Source organism: Syzygium oleosum, unplaced genomic scaffold, assembly GCF_021117445.2.
Source record: "Syzygium oleosum isolate NSW1041296 unplaced genomic scaffold, Sole_v2.1 Sole_v2.37, whole genome shotgun sequence".
Taxonomy (NCBI): Eukaryota; Viridiplantae; Streptophyta; class Magnoliopsida; order Myrtales; family Myrtaceae; genus Syzygium; species Syzygium oleosum.
Window position 1 is genome coordinate 1828587 of NW_026607521.1, and position 20048 is coordinate 1848634.

Below are 20048 nucleotides of genomic sequence, written 5' to 3' on the forward strand. Positions count from 1 at the left end.
GTGTGGCTTTTCCCGCGGAAATTTGTCAAAATGACAATGCCAGTTCAATACCTCTCCCTTCACTTCCCCAAGACAGGACTCGCGCACATCGTGCTGGAAATTTCCGCGAGGTGGTTCACCGAAATGAGAAAAATAAGGGGAAAATTTCACAAAGTCAATTCGATTGTCAAGCATGGAAAAAGGAAAAAAAAAACAGTCAGCTATCCGAGGTTCAAATCCTGGACAACTCGAGTCTCCTATCCTGAAAATTACTGATCGGCGATGTCATGAGATCATCGCCTTATGAGATTACCCCGAATCTCTAAAAGGTCCGAAAATATGACAATCGTAACAGCAGGAGATTACCCGGAATCTCTAAAAGGTCCGAAAATATGACAATCGTAACAGCAGAAAGTCAATCGTCCAACTCCTTTCAATTTCGACGGGCATATCTTTCTCTCTCCGCATAGCATGATATAAGACATTGACTGATTAGGATGAGCATTTGGCAGCTTGAACAATGGCTTCAACAATAAAACCTTGCTCGATGCTGTTGTTGGGAATCGGTAAAAACTTAAAACTTACGTGAATAATTGCATTGATGGAATTTGTGGTGGTAGGTAGAACTGTAAAAGTTTCGAAGTTAGAGGATGCAATCAGGTCTTGCTCCTTTTTAATCAAACTTTGGAAAGTGCTTTTCTTACTCAACAACAAGCTCACACCCTTCTAGCCAAAAAAACAAACACAAGCTCACACCCAAGCACCCATCTCATTTTTCAAGCTGAATCAGTCGGCATGCTCGGTAATCAAGTCCAGAGTATTTGTACATATAGAAGTAGCAAAAACCATAAAGACTGAAAGAGAAATGAGGGGAAAGAGGGAAAGCAAATTGCCTCCCAACTTTTACTTCTTGCTTGTAGTTTCTCCGATTGATGTACGATGAGATTGGAGGATTGAGAATGTTGCAAGATATCACACCGTGGAGTTCTTTATTATCTTCTTCCACCTTCCAATCTTTTCCTTTCCCTGGAAAACAGAAAAGTCATGTTAGAGCCCTTTTATATATGAGCGCGCATCCTGACACACGTAATGAGACAGCAACCTTTTCACTCTTCTGTATGCAACAGGAAAAGAAGTGTTGCATACACTGCCGACAAATCTTTGCATTTAACAGTTTCGGTAAAGCTTCATCAACTAATCAAAGTCTAGACGATAAACCAGCGAGAAAGGATATCACCACCAACAACGCTACTACACTGCTTGTCCCACCTTGAACAGCTTAACGAGATCGACCCAGCCTATTTGGAGACTAGAGTTCTCAAATAGCGGTATAGAGTTTTTGTCCCTATTCGTCTTTGGTATGCCTTTTCAATATGAACTTTTCCAATTCTATCAAGTATCAATCAAGTGAATCGACTTAGAATGTCTCACAACATTACAAAGGCAGGAACACAACAAATACCAAAGGTTCATCTAATAGAATCAACAACCATAAGTTCATGTCAAGAATAGAAGCAACCATCTAGACATACCTTGCGGGGTCCAACAGCCAGTTCATTATCCATAATGGAGATAGCCTTGAAGCCCAAGGGACACAATACCTCCTCATAACTGTACAAATACAAGTTAGCCTATTTTGCAGCCATAAAGCTAATGGCATATTACGCAGCATTCTGCTCATGACGCACTTATAAACTACACTGGTATCTAGACCACTGAAAAATGAGTGCTTACTCTGATATTGATACTTTATAAGGAGGTCCATCAATGAGATCACCGATCTGCACAACCAACCAAGAACCATAAGATACATAGATATAGCCTGACATACACTTCAACAATCAATTATATCCATTGGATTTTCCAAGACCTATCATGGAGCATCCTACAATCAGTAGAAAACTAGAGATTAATATCAGAAACCTTGTCAATTATAGAAAAAGCTGAAAACTTCTTTCTACAAGAGAAGGAAAAAGAAAAGAGAGGAAAAAGGCGACAAAGACAAGAAACAAGCAAAGTGAAATGTCCTATTATTCTTTCACATCCTTCAGCCGTCATAAGAATGTGGACCTTAATAGCATTCGCCAATTTCCCAAGTCCATTCAGAGACTGATTTACAGAGTCAAAGTATTTCTGTTCGATTGCGAAAAGAAGCATCGATAGAAAGGAAAAAGAAAAGCATATTAGACAGTTAAAATTAGAACCGGAAACATCAGGGTGATGAGCTCGCCATCTGGTCCCAATAATTCACTCATTCGCTCTGCCCATGCTGCTCTTATTTCTGGCTCAATTGCACAAAAGAACCTGCTCGTTGGGGGGAAAGGAAAAATTTGATCACCATTGATTTCCTCACAGAAATGGAAGAAGATGAAAAGAACACAAATGGCTTAATTTGACTTACGTATAATCAAAAATAAGATCAAAGAGCTCTGTTGGATTCCAAGTGAAGAAATCCTCCTTCAGGAAGATGAAATGATTTGCATTTGGTGATGAAGAGAATAGCTGCCTCATGCATAAGATGTTGAATGAGACTTTGGAAAAGAGAATCAGCTAAACAAACATCTCACTACGGAACACGAACTCAAGTACCAGACCACATCAGCCTTTTTAAGCGCATGAAACACACTAACTGGAGAGAAAAACCATACAAAGCATGTTCTGGCACGAGAGCTTCACTTTGGAATTTAAAGGCATCCTTCACCAATCTCAAGAATAAAATAGAAGTTAGCATGCTATATGATTGCCTAATTAATGAACCAACCGAGCACAAAAGAGCTAATCCGCTATTATAAATGGATAATACAATAAACTAAATGGTACTCTGGTACCAAATCTTATGTGAAAACATAGAAGAGATATCCTCCACTCAAATGGCTCTCTGTTAATGTCTATCTACAGGTAAAGTGACATCACTAGCAAGCAGCAAAGCGACGATCTCTTGGTTCTTAGCATGTCACGGTAGTCTAACAGTCATAATTATGTGACAAAATTATGCAGCTGACATGCCCCGTGATACTAAAGAAGGAAATGCGTCATTTCTAGTCCCTAGCATTTTTCGTTGATAGCAGCCACAGAAATTTATAGTCCCACAAGGGCAACTTGGAGCAAAAGGAAAAGGAAGGTGTCATATCATCACCTTCATGGGATACTGAAATGAGTTGCTACATACAGGAAAGCAGAGGAAAACACAGTACATACTTATAATCAAAGAAATTGTGCTTGAATAACTTCTACCACTTCAAATTATTTTGGATTGGCACGTTGTCAGCTGTTGCGGAGCCTGTATGTGCTATATACAGAAGAAGAGATAATCCACCCCCAGAGAAAGCAAGTATGCAACGCCCAGTCATCAGCATGATGCATAAATTCAAGCCCAAGAAGTGTTATTACCTGTATTGCTCTCTTTATGGCACCTTCTGATATGTCTATTCCCACAACATAGCGTTCGGGACAGGCAATAGATGCCACATCATAGCCCTGTCACATGCAGGGAACTTCGTGAGGGCCAAAAACAGCAGCATTTGCTTTGGATCTCAAAGGTAAGCTCAAATAATGGAAGAGATGGTACCACTTACAGAGCCACATCCTGGAACAAGAGCCCTGCCTTTTGGAAGAGCACCCATCTGGTGAAGCTGCTGAAGTATTGGGGTCGGTTGTCCTAAATCCCAGGGGGTCAACCCTTGCTCCCAGCACTTCTTCCAACCATCTAGTAAGAAGCCAGGGACTCGAGTTATTATAGTACCATACCGATTGTAATTCGCAAGTTTGACAGCCCAACATAACCCTCTAGCGCCCACCACCCCGCATAGACATAGGCGTACGAAGCAACAAAACGGCGGCTTCAACTCGGCCGACCCAACACAGTCAACGCGCGGAAGAAGCAGAATCACCGGAAGAAACGAAGCAAACGCGCGCACGGAAATCGAGAGAGAGCTCCGAGGAGTACCGGCCGACTCTCCGTGGACGAGTTGCTTGATCCGATCGACGTGGGTGGCGAGCTTGGACTTGGAGGCGGCGGCGACGCCGTCGCCCCCCTCCCCGCCGCTCGCGGCCATCCCCCGGGTGGCGCCGCCGGCGCCGGCGGAGGCGGCCTCCTCCGCCCTCGCGCTCGCGGCGGAGGCCGCTGTACGGAGACGGCGGAAACGGAATCGCCCGGCGCAGAGCTCGGATCGACGGCGCCACAACGGAAGCTCGGGTCGGGTATTAAGCCCGAAATACTTTTTACCCGAGCCTGTTCGCGATTTTGAACAATATTAATTATTTATTTGGACTCTCTTAGTGGGTCCCTCGTCCATGTAAGATAACTTTTCTCTTTACTCATATTACTTTTACGAGCGAGGCTCGACGACCGGCCAAAAGGCAGAAGAAAGTTAAAAGAATTAAAAGAAAAATTAGAAGAAATGTTTCAAAAATCGACAAAAAATGTATTAAATTTTATGAAGAATTATCCCTGTGACATTCCGAATTTCGACCCATTTTTGGGATTTATAAAACGTGTAATTCGTCAGTGTGCTTATAGTAAAATCTCGCCCGGGAACTGATCACTCCCGGTTATTGTTTTTAAAAAAAATTGAGATTTCGCTAGAATCGCATTCGATCGAATTTGGCCGTTATTTAGAGCTCAAACTTTGGCGTCGAATTTCTCGGAATTCCGGGACGAATTTAATTGGACGGTGTCGATATTAGTGTGGTCAATCTCGATATTACCTGGGATACGTGAAAAGTGAATTTTTGACCGGGTGCAAATTTGGACTGGTAGATCACCCTCGCAGTGTGTTTTTATTAACACCCTTTTGGCCAAATCCTAAAAATATTAATTAGGATTTTTTCGGGGACCGTTGGATCATTTTTCGGGTTTAAACCGTGGCCGTTGGATCGCGATTATTGCGATTTGACCTTTGCTTTTTCTCTCTCTCTCTCCTCTTTTTCCGCCGGTCTCCCCCTCCCTTTTTGCGTGTCTGACCACCAAACCCCCCACCTACCTCACTAGCCCCATCATTTCCCCTTTTCTTCTTCTTTTTCTTTTTCCCTTCTCCTTTTCCTTCGCTGGTCTTGCTTCTCCCTTGCTTCTGCTTCCCGTCGGCTACTGCTTCTGCTTCTTCATTTTTGCTGCCGCCGACTAGCCCTTCTCGCCGGAACCAGCCACCCGCCGTGCGTCGTCCACCTCCGCCGCTCGTCACCGTCGTCCCAGCTGCCCGGGCGCCACCGCCCCAGCCCTCGTTTCCGGCTGTTCTCCCAGCAAGGCGCGAGCAGCGCCCCTCGCCGGAGCCGATCGCGCCTCCCGTCGGCCCAGCCGTCATCCTCCCCGCCGCGAGCAACCGTCGCTGCGCCTTCCCCCCAACCATCGTCGTCCGTCCATCGTCCCGACCGAGCCGTGTCCGCCTTGTCCAGCCGCCGCGGTCAAGCTCCGCTCGCCTCCGTCGCTCGCCACCGCCGTCCAGCTGAGCTTCGCCGTGCGTCGCCGTCCACCTCCGACCGTCGCCGCTGCTGTCCCAGTCGACGGGAACAGCCAAGCCACGCCGGAGCAGCCCCCACAGCGGCTGTCTCCCTCGCCGCGCTCGTTCGCCGTCGTCCGCCGGCTGCCGAAACCGAACCGGAAGCCACCGCGGACCGCCCTTGTCGCCGCCGTCGTCCTCGCGTCGTCGCCGGCGTTAGCCGAGTAAGTTAACCCCTAATCCCGTGTTTAGGGTGTTAAACTTGCTTAGGGTAGTTTATGTTAAGTTTAATTAAGGTTTAGATTAAATTAATGTTGAATTATTAGATAACCTTTGGTGATAGGTTATCGTTCGTGTGATAAGTTATCGTGATGTGGTGATAGGTTATCAATTATATTAATATTGTTGATTATTTTATTAAATAAAAATATTTTCGGAATTAAATATTATTTTATTATTTTCGGATTTAAATATTAATATTTTATTATTAAATAATTAATTTCCGAAAATTAAATGTTATTATTTTCGGAAATTTCTAACGTCATATTGTGATGCCAATGTTGGATTTTACCGTATAAATTGGCATTTTTAGGAAATGATTTGAATGATTTCAATTCGAGGAAATATTTTGACATTTTGGAATATTATATTATTTTCGGATATTAGTAATTAATTAATTCCGAATTTAATTTATTGTTATTTCGGAAAATTTATAATTTCAAATTATGATTTCTAGCTTGAATGTTGGCGATTTTGCCGTGTATTGTCGTATTAAATTGATTTTATGGCAAATTGTTTGATCGAAAGTTTCTGTGGAAAATTTATGAGACTTTTGGAATTAAATTATTTTATTCTGTTATGCCAAGTAATGTTAGTGATACTTTGCGATTGATATTCGTGTTTGATATCGAAGAGTGCAAGAATTGATTGACTGTTTGCATGTGTGACCACTTGGTTTGTTATGCGGCATTGTGGGAGCACTATTCATGGACGCATGGGCTAATTGAAAAGATAATAATTGGTAGGTATGCTTGTGTGCTCGTGTGGTCACACGTTAAAGCCGTCTTCTTTGTGTATCGCTTGACGTTGCCCGATTTATCGGATGCCTGGGGATAATCTGAGTGCCGATACCCGGATGCCTTGTCGCGGCCCGAGGCCGGACTCGATGCTCCTTACGGGATACCATCTTCGTGTATCGTTTGATGTTGCCGTATTGGAATGCCGTCATCCCGTGTATCGTTTGACGTAGCCGTGCCCAGACGGGGCGGGACGGAGCCCGGTTTTTACCGGTAGACCGCCATCTTCTTTGCGTATCGCTTGATGTGTGGTGGCCCGAGGCGTAATAGTGGAATACGTGTGATGCATAGTGCTTGATTATGGGGTAGAAACTGCTAGGCATGGTATGGGACGTGCCCAAGCGGGTTTTGCCTTATAATCGAGACACGCGCGACTGTGTTGCATTAATGCATGGAAAATCTCGTTAAATGCTTCGAGTATGTGACATATGCATTTCATCAACGTGTGTACCAAGGCGAGGTGAGGATGCATGTGGTTGTTAATGATGTTGTTGTCGTCGTTTCGCCTGTTTAGGGACCCCCGTGCGAGTTGGCCTCCTAAGCGGGGCTTAGGCCGTTAACTTATTGAGATTTTATCTCATTTGTTGTTGTTAAACCTTTTTCAGGACCTTAGCTTGTCGTTGCTTCTTATGCGGTTTGGAGTACCGCAGTTTTTGGGTTGGTCCTTGAGGGTTAGGCCTGGAAGCTGATCTTTTGGATGGAGTAAATTAACCCTAACCTTTGTCTTTTGTTGGCTTTTGTGAAAACGCTGGGAGTGGGCCTGTAAGTATGTTCCCGGGGGTTAATCAAGTGAATATTAAAATGGCTTTTGTTATGTCTCGGTTTTCCTCTCGCTATCCCCGATTTAATTATTGTCCAGGGATTGTTGTGTTGGTTATCGTTTCCGCTTGCGTAATTCAAAGATAAAAGAAAAGGGTCGGCGACGAGTCCTGGGTCGTCGCATCATAACGACCATAGCGGGATGTCGTGCGCCCGCGGGTTCGGGCGTGACATCCCCGTCCGAATTGGTATCAGAGCAAGGTCAGCTCGATCCAAGTTTGGTCGAGACCTGGAGTGATAAGGTGCGATGGGTTTTGGGATAGTGAGTTAGCAAGACACTAAGTGCCTGTGTTTGGTTGTTAGCTTTTTCATTCGTAAGCAAGTTGTTCAGGAATTCTAATTCCTTGTTGGAATTGGAAAGCAGGTTTCTGTAAAGATCCTGCGAGATGGATAATCCTGAACCGAGAGCCCCTAGGAGGAGGGCCGAACCGGGTCAGGCTGGTGCCAGAAGGAGAGCACCAGGGGATCCTAGATTGGACCAGATCCTGCAGGCTTTAGAGACTTTAATAGGGCAGCAGGCTCAGAATCAAGCCGCCGCTGCCGCTGCTGTACCTGCACCTGCACCTGCACCTGCACCTGCACCTGCGCCTGTGCCTGTAGATGTTCCGTTAGCTGGCAATGGAAATGGGAACTAGCCCATGCACAAGTTGGTGGAGCAATTTCTGAAACTCAAGCCGCCCAAGTTCACTGGCGCGGGTGATCCTGAGGCTGCAACCCTCTGGATTAGGGAGTTGGATAAGGTTTTTGCCTTATTGAGATGTACAGATGAAGACAAGGTGACACTGGCAGTCTACCAATTGCAAGGTAACGCTAGTACTTGGTGGGAAGCTACCCAGAGGAGGGTATTTCCCGAAGGTACGGCCCGGGTGTGGGGTGCCTTCGTGGAAGCTTTTTATAATAAGTACTTTTCGGACTGCGCTCGAGAGCAGAAGATGAATGAGTTTCAGCGTCTCCGACAGAACCAGTTGACGGTAGACCAGTACGAAGCAAGGTTTGCTGAGTTGTCCCAATATGCCCCAAGGTTGATCGAAGATCCGGTTGATAAGGCAAGGAGGTTTAGAGATGGGCTGAAACCTGAGATCAAGGATCAACTGGTGCCCCTAAATCTGAAGGACTATAATGAGCTGTATGAAAGAGCGCAATTAATTGAGAGAAACTTGGCTGAGAGGACAGCCGCGTCTGGATCGCGGTTTGTGCCAAACAAGGATAATCATCGGTTTGGGAAGAGACCGATGACAGGAAGTAAGTTCCACGTCCCTCCTAATAAGAAAGGTGGCGTGAGGAAACCGGTGTACAACAATAATGGCCCCTGTCGATTCTGTGGAAGACACCATGGATCAGCCCCGTGCCCTATGAGGACGGGAGTTTGTTTTGGATGTGGCCAGCACGGCCACCACGTGAGAGACTGTCCACGCCAGGCAACGGGAGCGCAAAGACCAATGCAGCAGGTAGGACAACCTGCAAGTAGCGCCCCGCCGAACCAGTGGAACCGACCCCAAGTGCAAGGAAGGGTCTATGCTGTCACAAGGAAGGAGGCGGAGGACTCGCCTGCCGTCATTACAGTGCGGTTTCGTTACACGACCATGCTTGCCTATGCTTTGTTTGATCCCCGGAGCTACGCATTCATTTGTGGCTAAGCAATTTGTGGAATTAGTGGGGTTAAGTCCGAAACCGCTGGGAGTGGTTTATAATATTTCTACCCCTTTAAAGGATAGTATAGTGTCTGCAGTAGGCTGTACTGGTTGTAGATTATCTGTTGGTGGTCGTGAGGACAGCATAGATTTGATTGTTTTGACGATGTTCGACTTTGACGTGATTATTGGAATGGATTGGCTCACCAAGCAACGAGCCACGGTAAACTGCTATCGTAAGACGATACAGTTTGAGCCAGTAGGGAGTGTCGGTTTTGAGTTTGTCGGGAATCGAGGAGGACCTTCGATCCCTTTAATCTCGTCACTCGAGGCGACTCAGTTATTGGATGAGGGTTGCCAAGGCTATTTGGCGACTGTAATTGACACTTTGGTAGAGGAACCTGGGATGCAAGATATTGCTGTGGTGCGAGAATTTTCGGACGTTTTCCCTGAGGAATTGCCTGGGTTGCCCCCCGAAAGGGAAATCGAATTTGTGATTGAGTTGGCCCCTGGAACGGAACCGATTTCTAAGGCACCTTATAGAATGGCATTATCGGAATTGAAGGAGTTAAAGGTTCAGATGCAGGAATTGTTGGACAAAGGATTTATTCGTCTTAGTGCATCACCTTGGGGAGCGCCAGTTCTATTTGTAAGGAAGAAGGACGGGTCGTTGCGCCTTTGCATCGACTATCGGCAACTCAATCAGGTGACGATTAAGAATAAGTATCCGTTGCCTAGGATAGATGATTTGTTTGACCAACTTCGAGGAGCTTCGGTATTCTCGAAGATAGACCTGAGGACAGGTTACCACCAGTTGAGAATTCGAAAGGAAGATATACCGAAGACGGCATTTAGAACGCGCTATGGACATTATGAGTTTACCGTGATGCCGTTTGGTCTGACAAATGCGCCTGCAGCTTTTATGGACTTGATGAACAGGGTGTTCAAGGAGTATTTGGATAAGTTCGTGATCGTGTTCATTGATGACATTTTGGTGTATTCGAAGAGTTCAGAGGAACACCAACAGCATTTGAGGACAGTGCTGCAGACTCTTCGAGATCATAAATTGTATGCCAAGCTTAGTAAGTGCGAGTTTTGGTTAACTCGAGTGGCTTTCCTTGGACACGTGATTTACGGGGAAGGAATTTCAAGTAGACCCGGCTAAGATTGAGGCGGTTATGAATTGGCCTAGACCAACGACGATGAATCGAAGTTCGGAGTTTCTTGGGATTGGCTGGCTATTATAGGAGGTTCGTGGAAAAGTTTTCTGCTATAGCCATGCCCTTGACGCGATTACTGAAAAAGGACATGAAGTTCGAATGGACGGATAAGTGTGAGCGTAGTTTTCAAGAGCTTAAGCAGAAGCTAACTCGCACCTGTTCTAACCTTACCGTCTGGTTCAGGGGGATATGAGATTTACAGCGACGCGTCATACAAAGGATCGGGATGTGTTTTAATGCAACATGGAAGAGTTGTAGCATATGCGTCCCGACAATTAAGACCACACGAGTTGAATTACCCGACACACGACTTGAAATTGGCTGCTATCATATTCGCGCTTAAGATTTGGAGGCATTATCTGTGCGGAGAAAGGTTTCATATCTATACGGATCATCAGAGTTTAAAGTATCTATTTTCGCAGAAAGAATTGAATATGAGACAGCGTAGATGGATGGAGTTGCTGAAGGACTATGATTGCGACATTTTGTATCATCCGGGTAAGGCTAACAAGGTAGCCGATGCGTTAAGCCGAAAGTCCTCGATTGCGCATATGATGGTTCAAGAATGGATTTTGCTTGAAGGATTCCGGGACTCGGATTTCAGGTTCGAGGTAAGTCACCTCTCGAGTTTAATGGCTACTCTCAGAATCGAGCCTGAAATGCAAATCAGGATTAAAGCAGCGCAACCTTCGGATCCTGAACTGCAAAAGATTCTGCAAATGGACGCATCTAAGAGGAAACCTGACTTTCAAGTATCCGATGATGGGATCTTGAAGTTTCGTGGACGGTTGTGTGTGCCCAATGATGAAAGACTTAAAGAGGAAATTTTAGCAGAAGCTCATCGCAGTAACTACAGTATTCATCCGGGCAGCACAAAAATATATCAGAATCTTCGCCAATATTATTGGTGGAATGGCATGAAAGGAGATATTGCCAAGCATGTGGCTAGATGTTTAACGTGTCAACAGGTGAAGGCTCAACACTGTAGACCTGGTGGACTATTGCAACCGCTGGAAATACCAGAATGGAAATGGGAGCATATCACGATGGACTTCGTGATGGGTCTACCGAGGAGTCAAAGAGGTAATGATTCCATCTGGGTTGTGGTAGATAGACTCACAAAGTCTGCTCATTTCATTCCAGTGCGAAAGGACTTTGCCATGGACAAGTATGCTGAGTTGTACGTGAGACATATAGTTCGTCTCCATGGCGTGCCGGTGACGATCACGTCAGATCGAGACCCCAAGTTCACCGCCACGTTCTGGAAAAGTCTTCAAGGCGCCATGGGAACAAAGCTGCAGTATAGCACTGCTTTTCATCCGCAGACAGATGGACAATCCGAGAGAACGATTCAGACTCTCGAGGATATGCTACGAGCCTGCGTTCTGGATTTCAAAGGGAGTTGGGAAGAACAGTTGCATCTTGTCGAATTCGCGTACAATAACAGTTATCAGCAGAGTATCAAAATGGCACCTTTCGAAGCACTTTATGGCAGACCCTGTAGGACTCCTGTTTGTTGGAACGAAGTTGGAGAACGAAAGATTTCGGGACCCGAGTTGGTACAACAGTCGTCGGATGCTGTTAAAGTCATCAGGGATAGACTAAGGACTGCTCAAAGTCGCCAGAAAACTTACGCAGATAGGCGACGTAGACCATTGGAGTTTCAAGTCGGAGATCATGTGTTCCTCAAGGTATCACCGATGCGAGGGATATCGCGCTTTGGCAAGAAAGGCAAGCTGAGCCCAAGATATGTAGGACCGTTCGAAATCTTGGAGCGAATTGGAGCGTTGGCATATCGTCTAGCATTGCCACCAAGGTTGGCTCAAGTACATGATGTATTCCACGTGTCTATGCTAAGAAAGTATGAACCGGATCCGACCCACGTTTTGAACTATGAAGAGATCGACGTGGATGACAGAGTGTCGTACGTGGAAAGACCCGTGAGAATTGAGGATCGGAAGGAGCAGGTATTAAGAAACAAAACGATTCCTCTTGTCAAAGTAGTGTGGCAACATCATGGGACCGAGGGAGCCACGTGGGAAAGTGAAGAGTTGATGCGACACCAATACCCCCATTTGTTTGAATAGTTGGGTTGGGGTGTAAATTTCGAGGACGAAATTTTTGTAAGGGGGGAAGAGTTGTGACATTCCGAATTTCGACCCATTTTTGGGATTTATAAAACGTGTAATTCGTCAGTGTGCTTATAGTAAAATCTCGCCCGGGAACTGATCACTCCCGGTTATTGTTTTTAAAAAAAATTGAGATTTCGCTAGAATCGCATTCGATCGAATTTGGCCGTTATTTAGAGCCCAAACTTTGGCGTCGAATTTCTCGAAATTCCGGAACGAATTTAATTGGACGGTGTCGATATTAGTGTGGTCAATCTCGATATTACGGGATACGTGAAAAGTGAATTTTTGACCGGGTGCGAATTTGGGTAGTAGATCGCGCAAGTGTGTTTTTATTAACACCCTTTTGGCCAAATCCTAAAAATATTAATTAGGATTTTTTCGGGGACCGTCGGATCATTTTTCGGGTTTAAACCGTGGCCGTTGGATCGCGATTATTGCGATTTGACCTTTGCTTTTTCTCTCTCTCTCTCTCCTCTTTTTCCGCCGGTCTCCCCCTCCCTTTTTGCGTGTCTGACCACCAAACCCCCCACCTACCTCACTAGCCCCATCATTTCCCCTTTTCTTCTTCTTTTTCTTTTTCCCTTCTCCTTTTCCTTCGCTGGTCTTGCTTCTCCCTTGCTTCTGCTTCCCGTCGGCTACTGCTTCTGCTTCTTCATTTTTGCTGCCGCCGACTAGCCCTTCTCGCCGGAACCCGGCCACCCGCCGTGCGTCGTCCACCTCCGCCCGCTCGTCACGAGTCGTCCCATTTGCCGGGCGCCACCGCCTGACCCTCCAGTTTCCATTGTTCTCCCGGCAAAGCGCGGCAGCGCCTCGCCGGAGCCGATCGCGCCTCCGTCGGCCCGGCCGTCATCCTCCCGCCGCGAGCAACCGTCGCTGCGCCTTCCCCCAACCATCGTCGTCAGTCCATCGTCCGACCGAGCCCAGTGTCCGCCTTGTCCGGCCGCCGCGGTCAAGCTCCGCTCGCCTCCGTCGCCCGCCACCGCCGTCCGGCTAAGCTTCGCCGTGCGTCGTCGTCCACCTCCGACCGTCGCAGGCTAGCTTTGTCCCAGTCGGCAGGAACGGCCAAGCCACGCGAGCAGCTTGACCCATGATGGTAGCCTGTCTCCTCGCCGCGCTCGTTCGCCGTCCGTCCCGGCCGCCGAAACCGAACCGGAAGCCGACCGCGGACCGCCCTTGTCGCCGCCGTCGTCCTCGCGTCGTCGCCGGCGTTAGCCGAGTAAGTTAACCCCTAATCCCGTGTTTAGGGTGTTAAACTTGCTTAGGGTAGTTTATGTTAAGTTTAATTAAGGTTTAGATTAAATTAATGTTGAATTATTAGATAACCTTTGGTGATAGGTTATCGTTCGTGTGATAAGTTATCGTGATGTGGTGATAGGTTATCAATTATATTAATATTGTTGATTATTTTATTAAATAAAAATATTTTCGGAATTAAATATTATTTTATTATTTTCGGATTTAAATATTAATATTTTATTATTAAATAATTAATTTCCGAAAATTAAATGTTATTATTTTCGGAAATTTCTAACGTCATATTGTGATGCCAATGTTGGATTTTACCGTATAAATTGGCATTTTTAGGAAATGATTTGAATGATTTCAATTCGAGGAAATATTTTGACATTTTGGAATATTATATTATTTTCGGATATTAGTAATTAATTAATTCCGAATTTAATTTATTGTTATTTCGGAAAATTTATAATTTCAAATTATGATTTCTAGCTTGAATGTTGGCGATTTTGCCGTGTATTGTCATATTAAATTGATTTTATGGCAAATTGTTTGATCGAAAGTTTCTGTGGAAAATTTATGAGACTTTTGGAATTAAATTATTTTATTCTGTTATGCCAAGTAATGTTAGTGATACTTTGCGATTGATATTCGTGTTTGATATCGAAGAGTGCAAGAATTGATTGACTGTTTGCATGTGTGACCACTTGGTTTGTTATGCGGCATTGTGGGAGCACTATTCATGGACGCATGGGCTAATTGAAAAGATAATAATTGGCCGGTATGCTTGTGTGCTCGTGTGGTCACACGTTAAAGCCGTCTTGCTGTGTATCGCTTGACGTTGCCCGATTTATCGGATGCCTGGGGATAATACTGAGTGCCGATACCCGGATGCCTTGTCGCGGCCCGAGGCCGGACTCGATGCTCCTTACGGGATACCATCTGTGTATCGTTTGATGTTGCCGTATTGGAATGCCGTCATCCCGTGTATCGTTTGACGTAGCCGTGCCCGACGGGGCGGGACGGAGCCCGGTTTTACCGGTAGACCGCCATCTTGCTTGCGTATCGCTTGATGTGTGGTGGCCCCGAGGGGCGTAATAGTGGAATACGTGTGATGCATAGTGCTTGATTATGGGGTAGAAAGCTGCTAGGCATGGTATGGGACGTGCCCAAGCGGGTTTTGCCTTATAATCGAGACACGCTGACTTGTGTTGCATTAATGCATGGAAAATCTCGTTAAATGCTTCGAGTATGTGACATATGCATTTCATCAACGTGTGTACCAAGGCGAGGTGAGGATGCCTGTGGTTGTTAATGATGTTGTTGTCGTCGTTTCGCCTGTTTAGGGACCCCCGTGCGAGTTGGCCTCCTAAGCGGGGCTTAGGCCGTTAACTTATTGAGATTTTATCTCATTTGTTGTTGTTAAACCTTTTTCAGGACCTTAGCTTGTCGTTGCTTCTTATGCGGTTTGGAGTACCGCAGTTTTTGGGTTGGTCCTTGAGGGTTAGGCCTGGAAGCTGATCTTTTGGATGGAGTAAATTAACCCTAACCTTTGTCTTTTGCTGGCTTTTGTGAAAACGCCCGGAGTGGGCCTGTAAGTATGTTCCCAGGGGTTAATCAAGTGAATATTAAAATGGCTTTTGTTATGTCTGGTTTTCCTCTCGCTATCCCTGATTTAATTATTGTCTGGGGATTATTGTGTTGGTTATCGTTTCCGCTTGCGTAATTCAAAGATAAAAAGAAAAGGGTCGGCGACGAGTCCTGGGTCGTCGCATCATAACGACCATAGCGGGATGTCGTGCGCCCGCGGGGTTCGGGGCGTGACAATCCCCGTCAACGTCAGCGGTATTACGTAAATCGGCCGATGTTTACATCAATAATATTCTATTAAAATTGACAGAAAGAACTGAATTGATGTAAAAATAAAAAATTTGAAACTTAATTAGTATAAAAAAAATTTAAGATTAAATTGGTATTAATGTAAAATATTTAAGATTTTTTTGATATATTTTTCTATAAATAAAGGGGTATGATGGAACTTCCTCGTAAGCCGGGAAGAAGGGGAGATTTGATGGGCTAAGTCCGCGTCATGGGACCAGCGCATCATAAACTTAAAAAAAAAAAAGGCAAAAAGAAAGAAAAAAGGGTTTGAACGTTAAGAGAGAGAGAGAGTATGTTCGCTAAAGAAACGAAAAAAGAAATAGATGCAGACAGGGAGAGTGCACCTTTAAAGAGGAGAGGGGATCAGATTCAACGATAAAAATCTTGTCGAATTGGTTGAAATTTTAGTAAGTTGTTCGTTAGATCGAGATCTACAAGTTGATCGTTTCTGTTTGTTGAAGTCCTTCTCCAAATTGTCTCCAATTTTTACCTTTAAAGAGGAGAGGTGATCAAATTCAACCATAAAAACCTTGTCGAATTGGTTGAAATTTTAGTAAGTTGTTCGTTAGATCGAGATCTACAAGTTGATCGTTTCTGTTTGTTGAAGTCCTTCTCCAAATTGTCTCCAATTTTTACCTTTAAAGAGGAGAGGTGATCAAATTCAACCATAAAAACCTTGTCGAATTGGTTGAAATTTTAGTAAGTTGTTCGTGAGATCGAAATCTGCAAGTTGATCGTTTCTGTTCATTGAAGTCCTTCTCCAAATTGTCTCCAATTTTTACCTTTAAAGAGGAGAGGCAATCAAATTCAACCATAAAAACCTTGTCGAATTGGTTGGAATTTTAGTAAGTTGTTCGTGAGATCGAGATCTACAAGTTAATTGTTTCTGTTTGTTGAAGTCCTTCTCCAAATTGTCTCCAATTTTTCTGGCCGTACCTAGATCTTCTTGCTTCTTTGTATTAATCTACCTTTGTGGTGATGAAATACTGTTGTATTGTTGATGTGTTGTGTATCAACTCAATCCGACAAGGGCGGGGACTATTTATCGAGACCAGAGGGTTCGAACAAAGAGCGACTCTTAATAAGTTTTTATAATAGTGAAAGGAATGAGAATAAACCGAATTGCGCACCGAACAGAGGAAAGGCGTTGTTGGGATATACATATGAAATTGGAATTAACTCATAAGAGGCGCCTTTTCGACTGACAACATGACATTAAAGCGAGGCCTTCTCCAATAGGTGTGTGGTTTGGGGATGAAAAGCTGATAGGTTTTGTAAAGACCCGATCTGACAAACGTTAAGAGTGTTCACTGAGGCCGAAATACCGTTCCGGCGGTTGCTGGTAGCCTTTTATGAAAATTCTAATTCTTTTGAGTTAAATGAGAATTAGCCCTTCACCGTTTAGGACACCATAATCGTCACTACACAGCGATAACTTCCCGACACACAAATTCCCAAAAAAATATATATATATGGGTCGAGTACCGACGTTCCTTGGCCCAGGTGGTAAGGAGCCTACCTAGGTTCCCTTAAGCAAGGTCTCGAGTTCGAGCCTTTGTGTATGGAGCAAACGGTGCTGGGAGAGCCACCCCCTTGCGGGTCCGACAGTGCTCAATTCCGGATTTAGTCGGGACTACCACGGATACCGGAAGGTCATAGACAAAAAAAAAAAAGAAAAGAAAGAAAAGAAAAGAAGAAGAACAAAGGGGTGACTCTTACCAAAGGTTTTTACACAACCGGAGAGCAAAGGGGATTAACGTACCTTCACGGAAGCTGTGGATTAGCTCTTGGAAGGCTGATAAATTCGGATATATCGGTGTCGCCTCGGTCTGCTCTGTTTCTCCTTGCACTAGTTCGGTCGCCATCTTTCGGAACCCGCTGCGAACACACAAGGAAATGCCTGTGAATGTGGGATGTGAATGCCGAAGGGCCGGCGTACATATAAACGGACTTGAGCGAGAGGGGGGGCCCCTTGATGAGCCAAAATTCATGGACCATGTCGCCCCGCGGTCTTACGAATTGTATAATGGCATTGCCCGTGGTATTACGAATTGTGTAATGGTATGGTTAGACTTATATGTTGAGAGGCGTACGAAGGAAGAGGGGACCGCTTGATGAGCGATTGCGAATTGTGTAATGGTATTGTTAGACTTATATGTTGAGAGGCTTACGAAGGAAGAGGGGACCGCTTGATGAGCAAGCCAAAATTCAAGGACCGTATCGCCCGTGGTGTTACGAATTGTATATAATCGTAGAGTTGGACAGTGGACTAATATGTTGGGAGGCGTACAAAGGAGCGTCGCGTGGTTGACAGCGCCCCAATCCACTTGCCAACGGCGACGCTCTATCCACTTCCGAACGGACAGGACCACTCGGATCAGACTATCGGACTAGACAGGACTACTCACTACTTCGGATTAGGAATCGGATGGACAGGACCACTCCAATCAGAGCGCCTCCTTTTTTTTTTTTTTAAAGCAAACCGTAATTAGTAAATTATATTTTTTTTGTTTTACTGTTGGGACTGCTATACTTGCAAGGAACAGAAGAACAAAAGAAGAAGAAGAAATCACCAGTTCCACAAAAAATTGTGAACCAATCTTGCCCAGTCCGGTTCCGCGAAGGGAACCCATCACACCTAGGATGTAATAATTCCACACCGTCCAGATTATGCTCGATTCGTCGTTCGAGCAGCACGACGAATTCAAGGATATAGCTCAAAATGGCTGCATTGAAACATTGGCCGATATAGCTCAGAGACATGTCGACATTTCGTAAGGAGCCAGAATTCAAGGACCGTTTGTCGATTTTCGAACACGAGAAACACGGGAACGAAGGCCACTTGCGATATTTAGAGCGCCCCCTTGGATCATCACCACAAACACAGCTATCCAACCGAAAATCTTCATTGGAATCATCTTCTCTGTTAGCCTATGTTGATGTTCATGTGCTGTGGCTATCTGATCCGGAAATGGTCTGCGTCTTGTAATGGTCCCGGAAGTACAACCGGTCCCTTTTCAGCACTAATGCACCGGAAAATCGTCCGTCGAGCTCACGTAGAAACAAGAAATGTTCAGAAGAAATGCTTCGTCGAAATTTCGTGCCCCGTGGAATAATTTCATTCGAGATTGAATCGAGTCCAGAAGACCACGTTCAGGTGGGATAGAGAGTCCTATCTGCGGGCTGTTCTCGTGCTAACAAATTTCTCTTTTCTGGAGATTATGCTCGTCGTTGTCGTGAAACTGGAGCAATGTTATCACACAGCGGACGATGAAGGTTGCCGAGACGCATGATTTGAGCGCACGGGAATCGACGTCGGCTGTTCCGGCAGCTGAGTTTTTTGGTCCTAACAGTGTAACGAGTGTTAGAGCTAGTATGCTCGCGTCTCGTCTGCAGTTCCGATACAGTTTCGACTCTCGCATTATATGATCGAGCGACCCTGACATCGCTTTTGATTTATGAAACTTGGGTTGTGACTCGGATGTGGAACCAGATCGACAAGGCGGAATTCAAGTAAGGCGGCCGCGAATGAATCGGAGATGGGAGCAGACATTGAAGCACAAGAAAGAAATCGAGCCGGCACGTACGTCCGACGAAACCGGGGAGAGCAGCGACCGATCGAGCCTTATGTTATCCGTTTTCGCTTTTCTCCATGCGATGTGTACGCACGATGAGATCGCGGTTCGTGAAAAGCGCGTCGCTCCGCACATCGAGTCCGGGAAGTCGATGCTTCCTTCGAGCAGTCGACACAGGATAAAAAAAAAAAAAGCGATTGCAGCGTCAGCGAGGGCCGCGAAAATGAAAGACGTTGCTCCGGTCGGGAATGTACAGCAGTCGCTTCTGTGCGGAGTGTCGAATATCTAAATTTGATCCTATCAACGATGCAAGAAAAGTAATGAAAATTCGCACAACACAAGAATTTACGTGGTTCAGCAAGGAAGATGTTCCGTCTATTTACGTCCGCGAGGAGAAGAGATCCGTTTCACTAATAACGTAGAAAAGTGTACAGCCACTCTTTCTCACCCCTACCTTTATTCTAGAGACCCATTTCGCCCTAAAATATATAGCAAAACCCTACATGGCACAAATTACAAAATTGCCCACATAACCTAAAATATTTAGCTTTCCCATAGAGATCCTTCTATGACTGAACATAAAACTAGAGATCCTTCTATGACTGAACATAAAACGCCTCTGGCGGCCCGGGGGCGCTGCCCCCACGACCCCCGCCGGGGAGGCCCCCAGACCCCCGCCTGCTCACCGGGGAGCAGGAACCCACGCTCTCCAGTCGTCAGGAGGCCTTTCGGAATCGCCTCAGGATCTCTCGGATAACAGAATACAAGACATGAACCTCAACACGGAGCACCTCGTAAATGAAACCGAGTTTGGCCGATGCTAAACTCAACGCATCCTCCGTAGATCCCTTGCGAAAATTTGAGTTCAGCAATGAGCTCGTGATTTAACCATAGAGGCAGGAAACCTATCTTTCTAGCGAACGTTCTTTGGACAATCGATTAAATGACACTTTTGAATAGTTAAAAAGATTATTTTCTCTCAATATTACAATAAAGTAATAATCGATTTAATATAAAATGTCGTCATATAATTACGATAATTAAGGATGTTTCTAGCCGTTTTC

At 45.3% G+C, this 20048-nt stretch overlaps 1 protein-coding gene across 2 annotated transcripts; it reads right to left on the minus strand.

Moving 5' to 3' along the window:
- Positions 1-612: 612 nt before the first annotated feature.
- Positions 613-17430, minus strand: LOC115669216 (probable thiol methyltransferase 2). Of its 2 annotated transcripts, none has more exons than XM_056305324.1 (8): positions 17172-17430; positions 3555-3685; positions 3370-3456; positions 2381-2481; positions 2184-2283; positions 1714-1760; positions 1512-1590; positions 613-1005 (listed from the first exon to the last, which is right to left on the minus strand). In XM_056305324.1, the coding sequence occupies exons 1-8, from the start codon at positions 17398-17400 to the stop codon at positions 952-954; spliced, it is 828 nt and encodes a 275-aa protein (XP_056161299.1). In that variant the 5' UTR covers positions 17401-17430; the 3' UTR covers positions 613-951. The 2 variants fall into 2 exon arrangements, with proteins under 2 accessions (XP_056161299.1, XP_056161300.1); XM_056305325.1 differs by lacking the exon at positions 17172-17430 and adding an exon at positions 3926-4052.
- Positions 17431-20048: the final 2618 nt, after the last annotated feature.